The sequence below is a fragment of the Chinchilla lanigera genome, unplaced genomic scaffold (assembly GCF_000276665.1).
Source record: "Chinchilla lanigera isolate Chin_1 unplaced genomic scaffold, ChiLan1.0 scaffold00010, whole genome shotgun sequence".
Taxonomy (NCBI): domain Eukaryota; kingdom Metazoa; phylum Chordata; class Mammalia; order Rodentia; family Chinchillidae; genus Chinchilla; species Chinchilla lanigera.
This window is the reverse complement of record NW_004955411.1, coordinates 34,423,520-34,439,295: the sequence shown is the minus strand read 5'-3', so window position 1 is coordinate 34,439,295 and position 15,776 is coordinate 34,423,520. Positions and strand designations below refer to the sequence as shown.

The 15,776-nt window shown below is 40.4% G+C and overlaps 1 protein-coding gene across 1 annotated transcript; it reads left to right on the top strand.

The window, feature by feature from the left end:
* Cd164 (CD164 molecule, sialomucin) lies at positions 1–15,569 on the top strand. The gene is made up of 6 exons (XM_013510816.1): positions 1–328; positions 2,022–2,108; positions 4,085–4,159; positions 5,942–5,980; positions 11,686–11,736; positions 12,984–15,569. Exons 1-6 carry the CDS (start codon positions 88–90, stop codon positions 13,148–13,150), a joined length of 660 nt encoding a protein of 219 aa, XP_013366270.1. The 5' UTR covers positions 1–87; the 3' UTR covers positions 13,151–15,569.
* The last annotated feature ends 207 nt before the right edge of the window (positions 15,570–15,776 follow it).

The following is a 15,776-nucleotide window of genomic DNA, read 5'->3' as shown; positions in this document are numbered from 1 at the left end:
GCCCCGCGGCTGTGCGCGCCGGGTGCCTCGTAGCTGTTAGTTTCGGTGGGGCGGCGAGGGCGACGCGGCTCCTCCCGCAGCGGCCGCATGGGCTTACGGGGCGAGCGGCGCGTTCCGGAGTTGGCGCGGAAACCGAACTGCCCCTTCGCGGCCGCTGCTCCCCGCAGCCCGGGCTCCCGGCGCGGGCGGCGTCTCCGGAAGTGGCGAAAGGTGGAGGAGAAACTTCGCGACCGCGGAGCGCGCGTGCCCCGGACCTCAGAAATTATGTCGCCTGAAATTGCACTGCGCTGGTTTTGCAGATGCGCGTGGATCTTTCTGAGATTTGAACGTACGGTGAGGGAGAACTTTATGTCCCACGCCCGTGCTTCCAGCGCGTACCAGACGCGTCTTCCCGGCCGGAGGGCGGACCTGGGAGGTGGGTGGTGAAGCCGGGAGCCGGGGAGAGACGGGGACAGAGGAGCGCTCTCGGGCCGTGCGCGCGGCTGGCTGTGGGGTCGGCACCCGGCTCTGGGTGTTCAAAAACCCTATCAAAGGGCGCACTTTTTTGTTTCAATTCCGCAGTAGAGTAAGGTTGGGTAAGGTCTGAAATCTTTAAGATCTTGGAAAATCTTTATTTTAAGCCTGCAGTTGGCATACGCTGTGACAGTTCGGAAGATAAACGAGATAATAAAGCGAAAAAATATTAAGTGTTTGGTGTAGTTGGTGCGATTGCTTATCCTGGCTAACAGCGGGTAAGAAGTAACCTGACTTCTACCGAAGGATTGCGGAAGTGTGCTGACTTACGGTGGCATTTTTCCCATGCTGATTGAGCTGTCTTCCCTCGTTAGTATTTTATAAATTGTAATAGAATGCTTGATAAACTTAGAATTGTTTTTTGTTAGGCGCAGAAAGAGATCATAGAATTTAAATATTTTTCAATGAGGAAAGTAAATTGTAGTGTATTACTGGGAATTCCAACCACGCCATGTTTAAGATGATAGAGCAGAATTTTTTTTTTCCTTCTGCTTATTTCACAGTTTCCTCAGACTTTTGTAGTGTGTGGTTTGTTGTAAGAGCAGCTTGGAAAAGCACAGGTTAATTGCCTTTGTGTACTTGAAGTGCATGCGGAGGAGATAATTTGTATTTTCTGGAAATCATAGTTGAGTAAGCTGTGGTCTGAAAGATAGGTAGCAAGTTCAGTTCATTGTAAATAGCATTCACTCTCCTACCCCTTCATTCAGTATCAAAGACTAAATGGGTAGCTTACGGTCTGAAGAACTGATTTCTACTTTCCGAACACCCCCTCTGCCCCAGGTTACTATACATACCCCAGTTTTCAGTAAATCCTAATAATAAAGTTATTAAAACTTCTACCGAAGTTCTCTAGGCAAAGGGAAAGCAAATGACAATATTGGAGACACCTAGTTTTGAGTTCTTGTGTATGCACGGTGTGACTTCGATAAACGATTTTCAAACACCTTGCAAACTTGTTAAATTTACATGTGTATGTGTTATTTTTTTTGTTTTTGTTTTTGTTTTTTTGAGTCAGGGTCTCACTGTGCAGTTCAGGCTGGCCTTGAGCTTACTTTGTAGCCCAGGCTGGCCTGGAACTCACACCGATCCTCCTGTCTTAGCCTCCGTCCTGCCTCAGCCTCCCGAGTGCTGGGATTACAGGCTTCCGCCACCTCGCCCGGCTTACATGTGCATGTGTAAATGTGGCCCTTTTAGATGTTTCCAGTTGTGGGGAATCCAGGACCCGGACAGTTAACTCATTTTCAGAATGCCACCATCAGAGTTTAAGTTTAACCTGTAATAAAAACGTTGTGACTTTAAAAGTTCGTGTGTCTCATTTGATGGGCAATGATTCTCCTGACTGTAGTGTTGAGCAAGATGGTAAGACTTTCTTAGTACTAAACCAGTTTATAAAGTTTTATCATTTCTCTGAATTAATTGTGGTACTGTATATGCTTATTGTTAAAGAGATAATTAGAAGAAACTCAAATGAGATACCAATTCATAGATCTTACACATTTTCTCCCCAGAAACCTGTGAACACCGCAAAAGCTGTTCTTCCTGTTTTGACTCAAGTATTGCTAATATTACTTGCTATTGGATAGAGTGTAAAGAAGGTAAGACATTTTGGGCTTGCTGTAATTTTGAGAGTACAGAGCTGTCTTGTTACATTTTTTAAAAACATCTAACAGGTTTTTGTGAACACTTGACAATTCTGTAGAGCATTTAGGATAGTGTGCATTATTTTTTTGCAAATCTAGTACTTCAAAGTGCTTGTTGTTTAACACTGCCCGGTAAATCTTGCCTCCCATCCCCTCTTCGATTTCTTAGCCTTGGTAATTAAGGTCCCCTTAGTTTTCAAAGAAGAGATTTTAGATCTTTGTAAGGTTTAAGGTGTAGAATTAGCCTGAATTGGCTATGAAAGAACATGTGCTTTTCCTTTGAAAACTGTGTTTAACTGTCTTAGTCTTGCACAGTAAACTACAGTGTTAAAGAGACCTTAGGAAATTTTATTAGATGCTTAGACACAGTGGAGGAATAGAAGGGAGAACTTTGACTCTTGTGTGCTTTTTTTTGGTACACAGGAATCAAACTCATGACCTGGTGGTTGATAGGCAGGTGCTGTACCACAGAGCTGTATCCCAGGCCCTGCATGTGCTTTTAAATTTTAGAACATTGAGGGATGAGCTGGGCGTGGTGGCACAAGCCTGTAATCCCAGCACTCAGGAGGCTGAGGCAGGAGGATCCTTGCAAATTCAAGGCCAGCCTGGGCTACAAAATGAACGCAAGGTCAGGCTGAACTGCATAGCGAGACCCTGTCTCAAAAAAGGAAGAAAAAATTAAGGCATAAAGGGCTAGATGAAGGCACATTGAAGCATGAATAAGATTATTGTTAGAATCATGAGGTTACGCCCTAAATTATTCTTTTCTAAATGTAAGATGGTTACATATTTTTTATCAGCAAAAGTCTATTTTGTTTTTTTAAAATAAAGGTTGCGTGTTATGTTTATTCCCTGCTGAAAATTTAACAGTTGTAGAAATTGCAGAAAGTTCAAGCAGCTATTTAAAACAAAAGTATTAACTTGGGGTTAAATTAACATTTTGGGGCCAGGGATATAGCTCAGTAGCACAGCACCTGCCTGGCAAGCGCAAGATCCTGAGTTTGATTTCTGGTACCCAAAAAAAATTTTCACATTTTGTTTAAAAAGTTATTTTTTTTTAAGCTCTCACTGTATATGGTAGTATATAAGAGTTGGCAAGTCTTGAAGATTGGGTGTTCTGTTTTAAGATTAGTTGGGGAATGCTCTTCCCTTACTGTTTTTGGAGGGGTGATGTAGTGGATTGAACACCAGGCCTGGGCTAGGAACAAACTTGTAATCCTTCTATCTCAGCCTCCCAGAGTGCTTAGGATTATAGGTATGTACCACTATCTCTAGCCTCCCCTTACTCTTGCTTCTGGTCTGCCTATCTAGGAAAGCTGTTTTAGAAAGTATAGAAGACTAAAGCAGGAAGCCTTGGAGCACATAACCTACTAGCGCCGCAGGGCACCTCTAAGGTTTACTAAGCCTTAAGCCTTTATTAAAAGATGCTGATCTCTTCTCACCAACTCTCACCTTCTTGTATAGGTTTCTGGCTGCCTTTCTTGGTATCGTAACAGCATAACTCTGAGAACTGAATTGTTTCAGGTTTGTTTAGTATATGAATTTTAGTGCTCACTTTGGCAGCACATATACTAAAATAGTATGTGGATTTTAGATGGATAAAATTTGGAGGGATCAAGTGTAATTATCTCCAAGACAATGGGAAAAGGAGAATATCAGTATTTGTGGACTTCAAAAGAGTTTATATTGAGCCATGAATGGTGGTGCAGACCTGTAATCCCAGCATTTGGGGGGCTGAAGCAGGAGGATCACATGAGTTCAAGGCCATCCTGGGCTACATAAGCGAGTACAAGGCCATCCTGCACTACATAGTGAGACCTTGTCTCAAAAAAACAAAGAATTTATGTTGGAATTTGATTCTGTTTTAGAAGCTGTGACAAATTCAAAGATAATATAAATGAGTGATTGATGTTTGTCTCCATTTTCCATAGCAAATAAGAGCTACTGTTCTGATAATTCAACAGTTAGTAATTGTAGCGTGGTGAACAACACTGCCTTGTGTTCTGGTAAGTCTTTTTGCTGGCGGCTGGGGAAAATAGCCACGGAGGGGTGAGACAAATCATTGCCTCAAAGCTGTGTTTCAGAGTTTTCTTTGAAACATCGCTGTAATTATTTGGGTATGAATAATATTTATATTGATTGATAAAGGATAATGTGTTAAAGCGTGGTTTAATGTTTTAGCTAAACTGTGGAATGCTTTAAGTGGAATACTTTAATACTTCTGTCTCCTGACTTTCCAGGAGCATACTGGCATTTAGACCTGTGCTTGCATATTGCTGTCCTAGCTGACCTTGTTCCGACAAATTCTTGCTATGATGTTGGTGATGTTCTAGTCTCTAGCCTAGTCTGTGTGATGGCTAAATAATAACTGTGTTTATCTATTTTTTATACTTAATTTGAGGAACTTGATTACTTTCACTTGTGTTCTGTGCTGTAAATCATTAAAGCTTCTGGTTGAAACAGCTGATTTTTCTAGTGAGATTACAGATGAAAAAGTCAAACGCCTAATTGCACACAGATAATAATGGAATACAGTAACAGATTTTTGCAGAGTGTCAGTCAGTAACCATCAGAGACTGCCTTTGCCTATTTAACTTTGGTAAGGGTTTCCCCATCCCAATATGAACTTTGTAACTAGGGGTTTTATTAATGTTAGGTCAGTTTACCCTACATAGAGTACATATAACCCATATTGATTTTACCTGAACAAACATTTTGATAGTAATTTTAATGAATATTAACAGAAACTAGTAACTGTCAGAGCTTGTTTTCAAGGATTTCTTAAGAGTCAAGAAATCTTGCGGGGCGAGGGTACTGAATCAAACTCAGGACCTCACACTTGCCAGGCAGGCACTGTGCCCCTGAGGTAAAACCCTGGCCCCTAAAACACAGGTTTTTTTTTTTTCTTTTTTTTGCTCTTTTTGAGACAGGGTCTTCCTGTGCAGTTCAGGCTGGCCTTGATCTCACTTTGTAGCCAGGCTGGTCTTGAACTCGCAATGATCCTCCTGCCTCAGCCTTCCGAGTGTTGGGATTATAAGCATGCGCCACTAAGCCTGGCTTCCTAAAAACACTTTTAAAAACATTGATTTAAAGAAAAGTTGAGGGCTGGGTATATAGCTCAGTAGCGCAAGTGCCTACCTGGCAAGTGCAAGATCCTAAGTTTGATTCCCAGTACCACAAAACAGAAGAAAGAATGAGAAAAGGAAAAATTGAATAAGCAGTGCTGCTTTGATGATATACCAGTGAGAATTTGACTATAAAGAACACAACTCCCAAATTACAGTTACATTTAAGCAGTAGATAAATATATTTCTCTCGTGTGAAGAAATCTGGGCTAGAGTAGAGCTAAAGGTGTAAAGAATTAATTACAACCATTAGAGATACAGGCCCCTTTTAAGTTTTCACTGTTATCATTTGTCAAACATAGCTTTGACCTTCCTGTCCAAGGTGGGTGCTAATGTTCTAGCCAACACGGTCATTTTTCCTGATCGTAGAAGGGGGAAAATGAAGGCCCATAGCTGTCTAGCTATCTTAAGGATGCTTAGTAGAAGTTACACACAGCTACTTAGCTGCAAGTAAAGCTAAGAAATACTTTTCCTAAAGAAGGGAAATGTCGCTAGAATTTGGTGTATCCATTTGTAAAGAAGCAGGGAAACTGGTATTTGGTGAGGGAGTTATCGTTCTCTAACTAGTGCTATGAAAGTAGTCCTCACAATTGCAGGTTGTGAAATAGTGTTAGAGGTGGTGGTATTTTATATTGTCTTGACATATATTTTGTTTTTTAATAGCGCCTACTCCTACTGCTCCAGTGCCGACCAGTGCAACAGGTAATTCAAAATGATTGGCTTTTCTTCTTTATCTTCCAGGATTATAAGGTTCCTTTTTGTTTAATACCTAAGAGTTCATATAACTTTAAAGATAGCTAGAGACTTATTTAGTCTTGGATCACAATAATTACTTAAATGTACACCGTATGTGAGACTGACACATAACCCCAGTGTTTCACAGTCTCTGAGTATCCGCAGATTTGCTGCAGCTTTGAGCCTTGAGTTCATAAACAATGTTTTGTGGATGTGTCAATTTTGGGAAATACTGGCCCACAAAGGAAATTGTAATTCCTCTCATCCAGGGTTTCAAAATATTTTCAGTGTTTTTCTTCTGGTCTTCCATGTATATATTTCTAGATCTAAATACACTTTTCATAAAACTAAATGACATGCTTATATACCTTTGATTATTTTATTTCTTACTGTAAGATTGTGCTATACACTCTTTACCAGTTTTTCCCTTGTTTGGACAATCAGGTAATATTTCCTATCATTGATAGGATCAGTTCAAATACTCTGTAAGTCAGAGGACATGACTGAGGCTCAGAGTGATTGATTTTCAGAATGAATTACGATTTTTATTTCCATCAGCAACTGGAGAGTTTTCCATCAGCTCAGTCTGCTAATTCCATGGCAAGAGTAAATGCTTACATTTTTACAGATAGGAAACACATCTGTTCCAGGACAGGTGCTAGGCTGGGTGATTAAGAGGTAGAGACAAGCAAGCCGGCATTGTGTCTCCTGTGGGAACAGGGAACAGAGTGAACAAACATCTACAGTGCACGCGGGTCATATGATCAGACCCATTTTTATAAAAATGGCTTTCTGGCCTGTGGAGTGTAGATTGGAAGACCAGAGCAACCTTGGGAGAGGAGCTCCCTGTTAGAGCAGATCCAGAGCACAGACAGGAAGAGCTGGAGATGTGTGCAAACAGGCTTCAAGACTTGGGCATTGATGTGTTGGTGCGGCTCACTGAGGTTCTCACTAAGTTGCTGAGTTGGCCAGGCTGGGCTCGAGCTCACTTTTGCCTCAGCCTCCCAGAGCACTGTTAGCACCTCTGTGCACCGACATAAGCGGCCCTCAGATTATGTGTGCTGGCCACTTTGCACAACTCTGCCTAGCTCTTCAGTGTTACCATCTTGGTAACTTAAAATCATAGCGGAAATACTCATGCTACAAAAGTTTGTAAACACTGCAAGACACAGCGTTTTGAAAACAGACGTGGTGGTGCAGCCTGTATGCCAGTTACTCTGGAGGTTGAGGCCAGAAGATTGCAAGCTTCAAGCAAGCCTGGGCTGGGGCTATAGCTCAGTGCTCCTTGGGTTCAGTCCCCTTTTGCACGGATTATGCACTGTAATGTGCTTACAAACCTACAGCTTTCACTGGAAATCATTGCCTAAGGAGGATGTTAAAGATTGGTAAAAGTAGAGGTAAAAGTAGAGAGTATGTACTGAGACTCAAATAGCAAATTTGCAGAATTTTTTTTCTCAACCTTTTTCTCTCAGCCTTTCCCAAAGGTGGAATGTGAGCAGAAAGGGAAGATGTGTACCCTAAAACCATTGTTGATGTGCATGTCATTTCTTATCCTACTCCTATCTTAGCCTCTGGAGTGTCTGAGAAGATAGGGGTATGCCAGTATATTCAGCTATGAGGCTCCATTGTTCAGTCTATGTTTCTGTAAAGTGGAAGGAGGCTGCGGTTTGCCTATAGAATATGTATCAGTTTGCCAGGTGTGGTAGTACATGCCTGTAATCTCAGCACTTGGAAGGCTGAGGCAGGAGGATTGCTGTGAGTTCAGGGCCAGCCTGAACTGCATAGTGAGACTCTTGTCTCAAAAAAGCGAAAAGAAATGCATCATTTAACTGGAATTTACTAGTTGAGAGAGAACCCTTAGGTGTTGCTTTCCATGGCTTGTGCACAGTGCTTTTGCTGAAGAGAGACATGAGAAATAAAGGGACAGTTCAGGAAGTGATGCAAGGAGGATGTTTTTTTCCAGTACCAACAGCAGTTTTATAACCTCTGGGTTCTTAGTGAAGAGAACATGTAGTGTAAATGGAGGTCTACTCCTTAAGGACTGAGATACTTTGAAAATAGTCAATACTGTTTTCAAGATTACATTGTTTTGCCTGGTTAGAAAAAGAATTCCTGCATTACTGGGGGTTGAACCCAGCGCCTTCATACTGAGCTATACAGTTCAAAACCTTTTTTATTTTTTAATTTGAGACAAGGTCTCACTAAGTTGTCCAGGCTGTCCTTGAATTTGATGATCATTGCTTCAGTCTCCCCAAGTGCCCTAATTACAGGCGTACATCATGCCTGGCTACAAAAAGAATGTTTTTACTATGCTTTGAGAGTATGTACTGAGACTCAAATAGCAAATTTGCAGAATTTTTTTCTCCCTTATGTTTCAAAATTGGTAATAGTGGTTTTTTTGTTTTTTTCTGGTACGGGGAATTGAGCTCAAGACCTTGTGCTTGCCAGGCAGGCGCTGTACTGCTGAGCTAAATCCCCAGCCCTTTTGTTTGTTTGTTTTCCCTTAATAGTGTTTTAAGATCAAAAATTTCATGATTATTTATGGCCGTACTGAATATGCACTTAATACAAACAACAAAAACCTTAAGTAAACCAGGCGTGGTGATGCATGCCTGTAGTCCCAGCACTCGGGAGGCTAAGGCAAAAGGATTGTTGCGAGTGCAAGGCCAGCCTGAACTGCATAGCGAGACCCTGCCTCAAAAAGTAAAAAAAAAAACGTTAAGTAATGGGCATGAAAATGACCATCCCCGCTAATGTAGGAATTGCACGTGTCAGTCCTGAGATGAGAAGATGTTTGTAGCGTAGAGGAATGAGAACTGCTCAGCAAAGAGAAGATGAATGAAGTGTGCAGCATTGCTCCACACAAGATGGGGAGAGCTGCCAACACGAGTATTCTCTTAGTAGTATTGTCATTCTAACCGGAGTGACAGGTCCTGAGAACGAGGTGCCTGCCGATGAAAAGAAAAGTAAGAGAGGGCGGGGGATACAGCTCAGTGGTACAAGTGCCTGCCTTGCAAGTGCAAGGTCCTAAGTTCAATTCCCGGTACCAAAAAAAAGAAAAGACAAGAAAAACAAGAGAGGCAAAACTCTGGGATCAGGGGGCTTAGAGCCTCTCGGACTGCAGCCCCGATTACCAATCTCAGTCACCTTTTACTGAGCGAGAATGAAGGGCGTAGCTAGTACAAATGGGCGGATGCCAAACCTTTTAGTAATTAAAAGATAATCTTTCTCCAATTCTGCCTCTTATGCTGCTGGCAACAATCCTCAGGTGGGCCTCCCACACCCAGCACCATGCTTACTCAGATCAGCTGGGGGTTATAAGTTGACCACCAGTTACCAATCCATTACAATCACAGTCCTTACTTCCCATTAATTTTTTTGTTTGTTTGTTTTTTTTTTTTTTTGTTTTTTGTTTTTTTCCAGTACCGGGAATTGAACTCATGACCTTGTGCTTGCCAGGCAGGCGCTGTGCCACTGAGCTAAATCCCCAGCCCACTTCCCATTAATTTTTACAGTGCATGGCAAGGGATCTCTTGCAATTCAAATACACTCCTATCTTCAGGTGAAAGGTTTCAGTTCATTTTTGCAACAATAAACAAATCATTGTGTGTCCTCCCTCAGTGCTTTCTAATCAAAGAATGCCCTTCTCCACATAGTATCAGTGCTAATAGGGGTCTGATCACATATTTCATAAGTAGTGTTAAGCTCCCTGTTTACTCATAGTTCTGTGAAAATGACAATACCTTAGCCTCCTCGAATCCTGGTAACCTTAGGATAAGGGCTGTCTGCCTGTAGTCTTTGTAGCTCTTCTAGTGACGTTCTTTGTCTTAAAGGTGTCTTAAAGCCAGCTTTCGGTGTGTAATTACTGTTGTTGCGTAGAACTTTCTGTGTTAGTGGAATTCGGAAGGTCTTGTTTGAAGTTTTATTTTTGATTGTTTTAAGTGGTTAACAAAACGTAGTCTTGATGCTCTGAGACCCAGAAGTCTTCATCGAGAATCATGGTGGGCTCAGTGGCCTACAGTCCCAGCTACTTAAGTGGTTGAAGCAGGAAGATCACAAATTCAAGCCAGCTGAGGCAATTTAGAGACTTAGCCAGACCCTAGCTCAAAAAAAAAAAAAACCTTAAAGTGGCTTGGGGATTTAGCTGAGTGGCGCAGCACCTGCCTGGCAAGCGTGAGGTCGTGAGTTCAATTCCCGGTACCAAAAAAATAGCTCGGTGAGAAGGCCCTGAGTTCAGTCAGTCTGGTGTGCTGCCTTCCCTATGTGTGCCAAACAGTAGAGTACTAGTGCCAAAAAGAGTTCGGGTATTTATGAACTTCCTCACCTAAGACAAAGGTGGAAGATGAATTATAAAGATAAGAAAATTGCAGAATGCCTTCTATTCCAGTTACATATTTTAAGCAGAGGTAAATATTTGTTGCCAAATTCTCTTAAGCCATCAGATCCTGTTTGCTGAAACAGCGTTAAAACTGTATAACACCTTACATTTTTTGTAAGAGCATAAGCTTCCTGTATTCAGTCTTCCTCAGCGTTTCCCCCAGATCTTGCCTAGCTGCCCACCCTGGTAGGCACGCCTTGGTAGTGAAAGCCCCTGTGCAGAGGCCTGACCTGATTATTTCCTGAACATGATAAGGAACTCTGAGCCCAGTCCCTTGCCTAGAGGGAGGGCCCTTACAGTGTTTCAGGAAACCAAACCCTAACCTTAAGGGCAGTTTCTTCCTAAAACCTTTCTCAAATGTTCCAGCAAACTTCAAAATCATTTGGTAGCTCTTTGGTCGCTTAACTCTAAGAAATTACTGTATAAAGTACCTAAATCCTTTCTTTCAAATACTGGCATGAGAACCTTTATAGATCACACTTGGCATAATAGACTTTCATCGTTTTTGAAATTCCTTTTAATGGAGTGCTTCAGTTCCTAAAATGATTTTACATTTAAACTAATTCTTAGGGGCTCGGGATTTAGCTCAGCGGCACAGAGCCTGCCTGGCAAGCGCAAGGTCGTGAGTTCGATTGCCAGTACTGGAAAAAAAAAAAATTAAACTAATTCTTCCCACATTTTTAAGAGGTGTCATCAGATAGCATTTTGGCCTCTTTCAGACTGGTACACAAGCGCCCGCCCTTGGGCTCCTGCCATTTACATTGAGGTAGCTGCAGTGGCGAGACAGCCCACCCACTCTTAATACATTGTTCCAGTTTATTTGCATAAAGTTTGTTTGTCTCTGGCTGCTTTTGCTCACGCAGTACACACAGACTGAAGCACTTACTGACTGCCCTTAAAGGAGAGTTTACGAGCCCTGAAGTGAGGAAGACAGGCGAATCTATTACCCACATAAGAAATACTGTGTTGTAATTGTTTCTCCTATAACTTGAATGGTTTTTATCTTAGAAGCAAGCTTATTTGTAGAACTTACCATTCTTACCCCTCCCTGCCTTTTTTTGCAAACTTTATCTGAATGTATAGATTTTTTTTATAATCAGATATTAAATATAATTATGGTTGCTGAATATTTAAAAATACGTTTAAAAGCCAGTATTGTTGGATGTGTAGATACTGTTCTCTGAAATACTGAAAACATGTTGAAGTTGGTAGCATTATTTTTAAAAGATAATGTTAGATAACTGGGATGTTAGAAACTGAAGGTTTTTCAATACATGGTGTTTTTTAATTCCAGCTAAAACCACAACTCCGACTTCCCCTTCTTCCACCACCGTTACCACAACAGGTCAGTGAGGATTTTTAAATTAATAGCATGTAGCATGTGTGTACATTGTTGCCTTTTACTGTGTTCTCATCCGGGTCCAGTTTTATTCATGAATGGATGTGGCCTGAAACTCAATGTTGGTACTTAGGGCGTTGAGGTAGCATGCTGTTTCAGCAGTGATAGCAGCTAGGGATCGAACTAACGCATGCCAGGCAAGCAGTAAACAGTCTCACACTGAGAAGCCCAGTTGTAATTCATCCTGAAGCTGGGGATTTAGCTCAGCAGCACAGCGCCTGCCTGGTAAGCACATGGTCGTGAGTTTGATTCCTGGCACCAACAAAGAAACAAAAAAAGAAAGTCGCAGTAATTCATCCTAAAGTTGGTCATTGATATTCTATTAAGAAAAACTGTAGTAGTATTGTGTGTTTGGTTTTTTGGGGTTTTTTTGGGTTTTTTTTTTTTGTTTTTTTTTTGTTTTTTTGCAGTACTGGGGATTGAACTCAGGATCTTGTGCTTGCCAGGCAGGTGCTTGTGCCACTGAGCTATATCCCCAGCCCCAGCACAAAAAATGTAATAGTCCTATTCAATGCTTTTTATTAAATTGATGCTTCTTCTTTTAGTCTCTATTTCCTTGAAATATTTTACTCCTGGAACAGAAATTTTGACTTTCACGTTCTTTTTCGTTATGACTTGGTGATACTTTTTCATATTCAAAATTGACAGTTCTACTCAAAATGTCTTATGAGTTACTTGTTAAAATTATAAATTACAGGCATTTCAGGTTATACAAGTCTCCAACTTATGAGTGAGTTGTTCTGGGAGAACGCATGTAAGTTGGATTTGTGCAAAAGTTTGCAACTTGAATGTTCATTAAGTTGGGGACTTACTGTATTTTTTTAAGTTGAAAAATTGCGGCTGTTTATATAGTATCTAATAAATGTCATGAATTTTTAATACATTAACAGTTTGACAGACTTACTGGATATTTTAAAAGTGCTTGAAAAATTTCTAGGGTACAAGTTTTATAACAGAAAAATCTTTTTCTTTGGTCTTCATATTTGAAGCATTATAGCTTCATTGACCAGGTGATATCCCTGGACAAGATGAAGAATGGTGAATGGTAATCTTGGTTAACCGTGGATGAATTCTAACCTGAAAGACTTGACTCGGAGTTCTTTGACACATGGGAAAATAGAAGCCAAGTGGGTCTTGCAGTTGCAATAGAGGATCCTGAGACTTAATGAGGATTGTCCCTTTTATCATACCAGGTGCAGCAAATACCACTGTGACTCCAACCTTGGGACCTGGGCGGAAGTCTACCTTTGATGCAGCCAGTTTCATTGGAGGAATTGTCCTCGTCTTGGGTGTACAGGCTGTGATTTTCTTTCTCTACAAATTCTGCAAATCTAAAGAACGAAATTACCATACTCTGTAAATGGACATATTAAATTAACGAGGACTGGTAATTCATTTGTGTAACTCACTGAAACCAAAATACTATCTTTCAAGAAGTCCCACATGGAAGATGCTATTCCAGGATCTTTAAATTTACAAAGGATGGGTAGGATATTTCGGAGCATCATCCCTGAAGAAATACCAGTTAAACCATTTTGCTCAAAGGAATATTCATAAAATATTCTGCATGAATCCTTGGGGCTGTCTTGTTTTACTTTAAATGGCTGCTGCTGTGGGATTGTTTCTTTTCTTGACATGCCAAATATAACTTTCTGTAAGTAATGGGAGATGTTATTCTGTGCAGACAACCTCTTGACCCTTGGCAGATTAAATTTAGTCATCATAAAGCCTGAAAGCTGCATTAGTTTCATCCTAACTCAAGCTGTTGCTTAGTGGCCAGAATTGAGGAGTGTGCCAAACAAGCGTCCGCCGGGTAGATTTTGGACTAGCATTTCAGAAGTGGAATTACTCTATTTAGTAGTACTAAACAGTATCCTTAGAATAAAATTTGCGCTCGATGTTATTTTTTTCTACATTAGAAATAAGTTGCCACATAAGGAATTACATTCCAGACTTAAAGAAATGAATGGAAAGGATACAAACCATTAACGTATACCAGGTTATTGTTCATACTTGTAAAGCACCTTATGTCATTTGAGAACATAAAGAACAGTGCCTTAAAAGACTGACTGAAAGGTAGGCTGTAGCTTAAAATGTTTATGATTTGTTACTTTACGTTAATGAAGGTAAAGGTTGAGGATATACTGTCGAAGTGAGCAGTAGTAAACCTGCCTCTGGTTATCATACTGTTAATATTTAATTCACAGCATCTTTTTTCAGAGCTGAGAACGTTAAGCTACAGAGTTAAAAGCCGTCATATTTTAAACCTCCCAACATTTTTCTTAGGGCTATTGAAGAGAGATAAAAATAATTAGGTATCTTTATCTTTGTACTTAAAAAAGGTTCCCTAACATAGTAGTTTGAAAAGATTTCTCCCAAGCTTTCCTGGAAAATAACTTTTTTGAGGCTATAAGAAAATAAGTTTTAGAGTCATTTATTCTTCAAGTGAGACAATCATGTTAAGTTTTCAGAGCAAGTACCAGTAGTGTAATTTCACAAAACTTGTGGGTTTTAAGCCAGATGTGGTGATGCACATCTCAAATTCTAGCATTTGGGATGCTGAAGCAGGAGGATCTCCATGAGTTCGGGGCCAGCCTGAACTACAAAATGAAACCCTTTTTCCAGAAAAGCCTGAGGTTTTGATCTGGTTACTGTAGATTTTTAGTGATTATCTTGGATAGGCTGCGCTTCAGCCTTTTTTACTTTCTCTTTCCTTCTCTTGCTGTCAGTTGCTGTAGAACGGTAGTCATGAATACTTTCATTTCTGGTATTTCTCACAAAGCCCTAGATTTCTTAGGTTTAGGGTGGTTCCTCCCTTGCCTTTGACACATTGGACTAGTTCAGAGGCCTTAATTAGTTGAAAATAGGCTTTTGGTTTTCTAGATCATTATTTTTTTCCCCTTTAGCTTGCGGTAGCTGAGTTTAGCAGTTGGTTTTCAGTATTTTATAGTAGGAAATGACACACTGCTTCGGTTCATTTCATAAAGTGAAACTCCTTGTATTTAGGTGATTATATTAAAGGTTCTCAAAATGAAGAGTTACTGTTTCTTTGTCACTTACTGGTACTGTTAAACAGCTAAAGTTTGTTTTACTTGCACTTTGTACATACACCTAATGTTTTCAAGTGCCTTAATTGTTTAAATCTCTGGCTTCAAAGATTTTTGGAAAAGAGTAGGCTCACCTCACAATTTTGTGTATCCATTATTAGTAATATTTTAGGTACTTCACATGATGTATTATGGTGCCATGGCTGTTAGTATTTAGTGAGTGCTGTAAGATTCATTTGAAAATACACAGAATTTCCATCCTCACAAGTTGGCAAAAGTGAGCTGCAGTGGTGTAATTGTCACTTACCTGGATGAGTATTGGTTGCCGCACGTTAATGTCAACACGTGCAGGGAGTTTTGTGGAAATGATTGGAAGCTCCTGTAATTGGGGCACTTCTCTGACAAAACCCTATGAAGTTAGATTTGCAAACCTACAGGTGAGCTCTTGCAACAGATTCACGGCCTCTTTTTTTCTCCTTTCCTTTTAGCAATTAGTATCTTGAGCCAATAATTTTGGGTTTTCTTAATCCAGAAGGTATATAGAAACCTTTTCAGATTTTTCATCTGATTTGTTCATGCTGATGTAGTTCTGTCATACCTTATTTTACCTTACAGATACTTAATGCATAGGCAGACACTGCTGTATTTAGAAATTTCTATTTCAGTTCATTAAAAACTTCAATCTGTATCATGTACCAAGCTGATTTAAAATAAATGTATGTGTTTATTGAATTAGCCTGTTCTTTATTGACTGAAGTGTGTGGTTGCATTTTAATTATTGTAGAATTTTAACCTTTTATTGGATTTACCTCACTAGTGTATTTCGGGTGGAGTTATTGCTACGGTTATTGCTCCTCTAAGCCCGCAAATAGTCAGAATTAACCAGTGGGGCACAGAGCCCATTAATGACATTGGGGGAGGGTGGGAGGGACGTGCAAG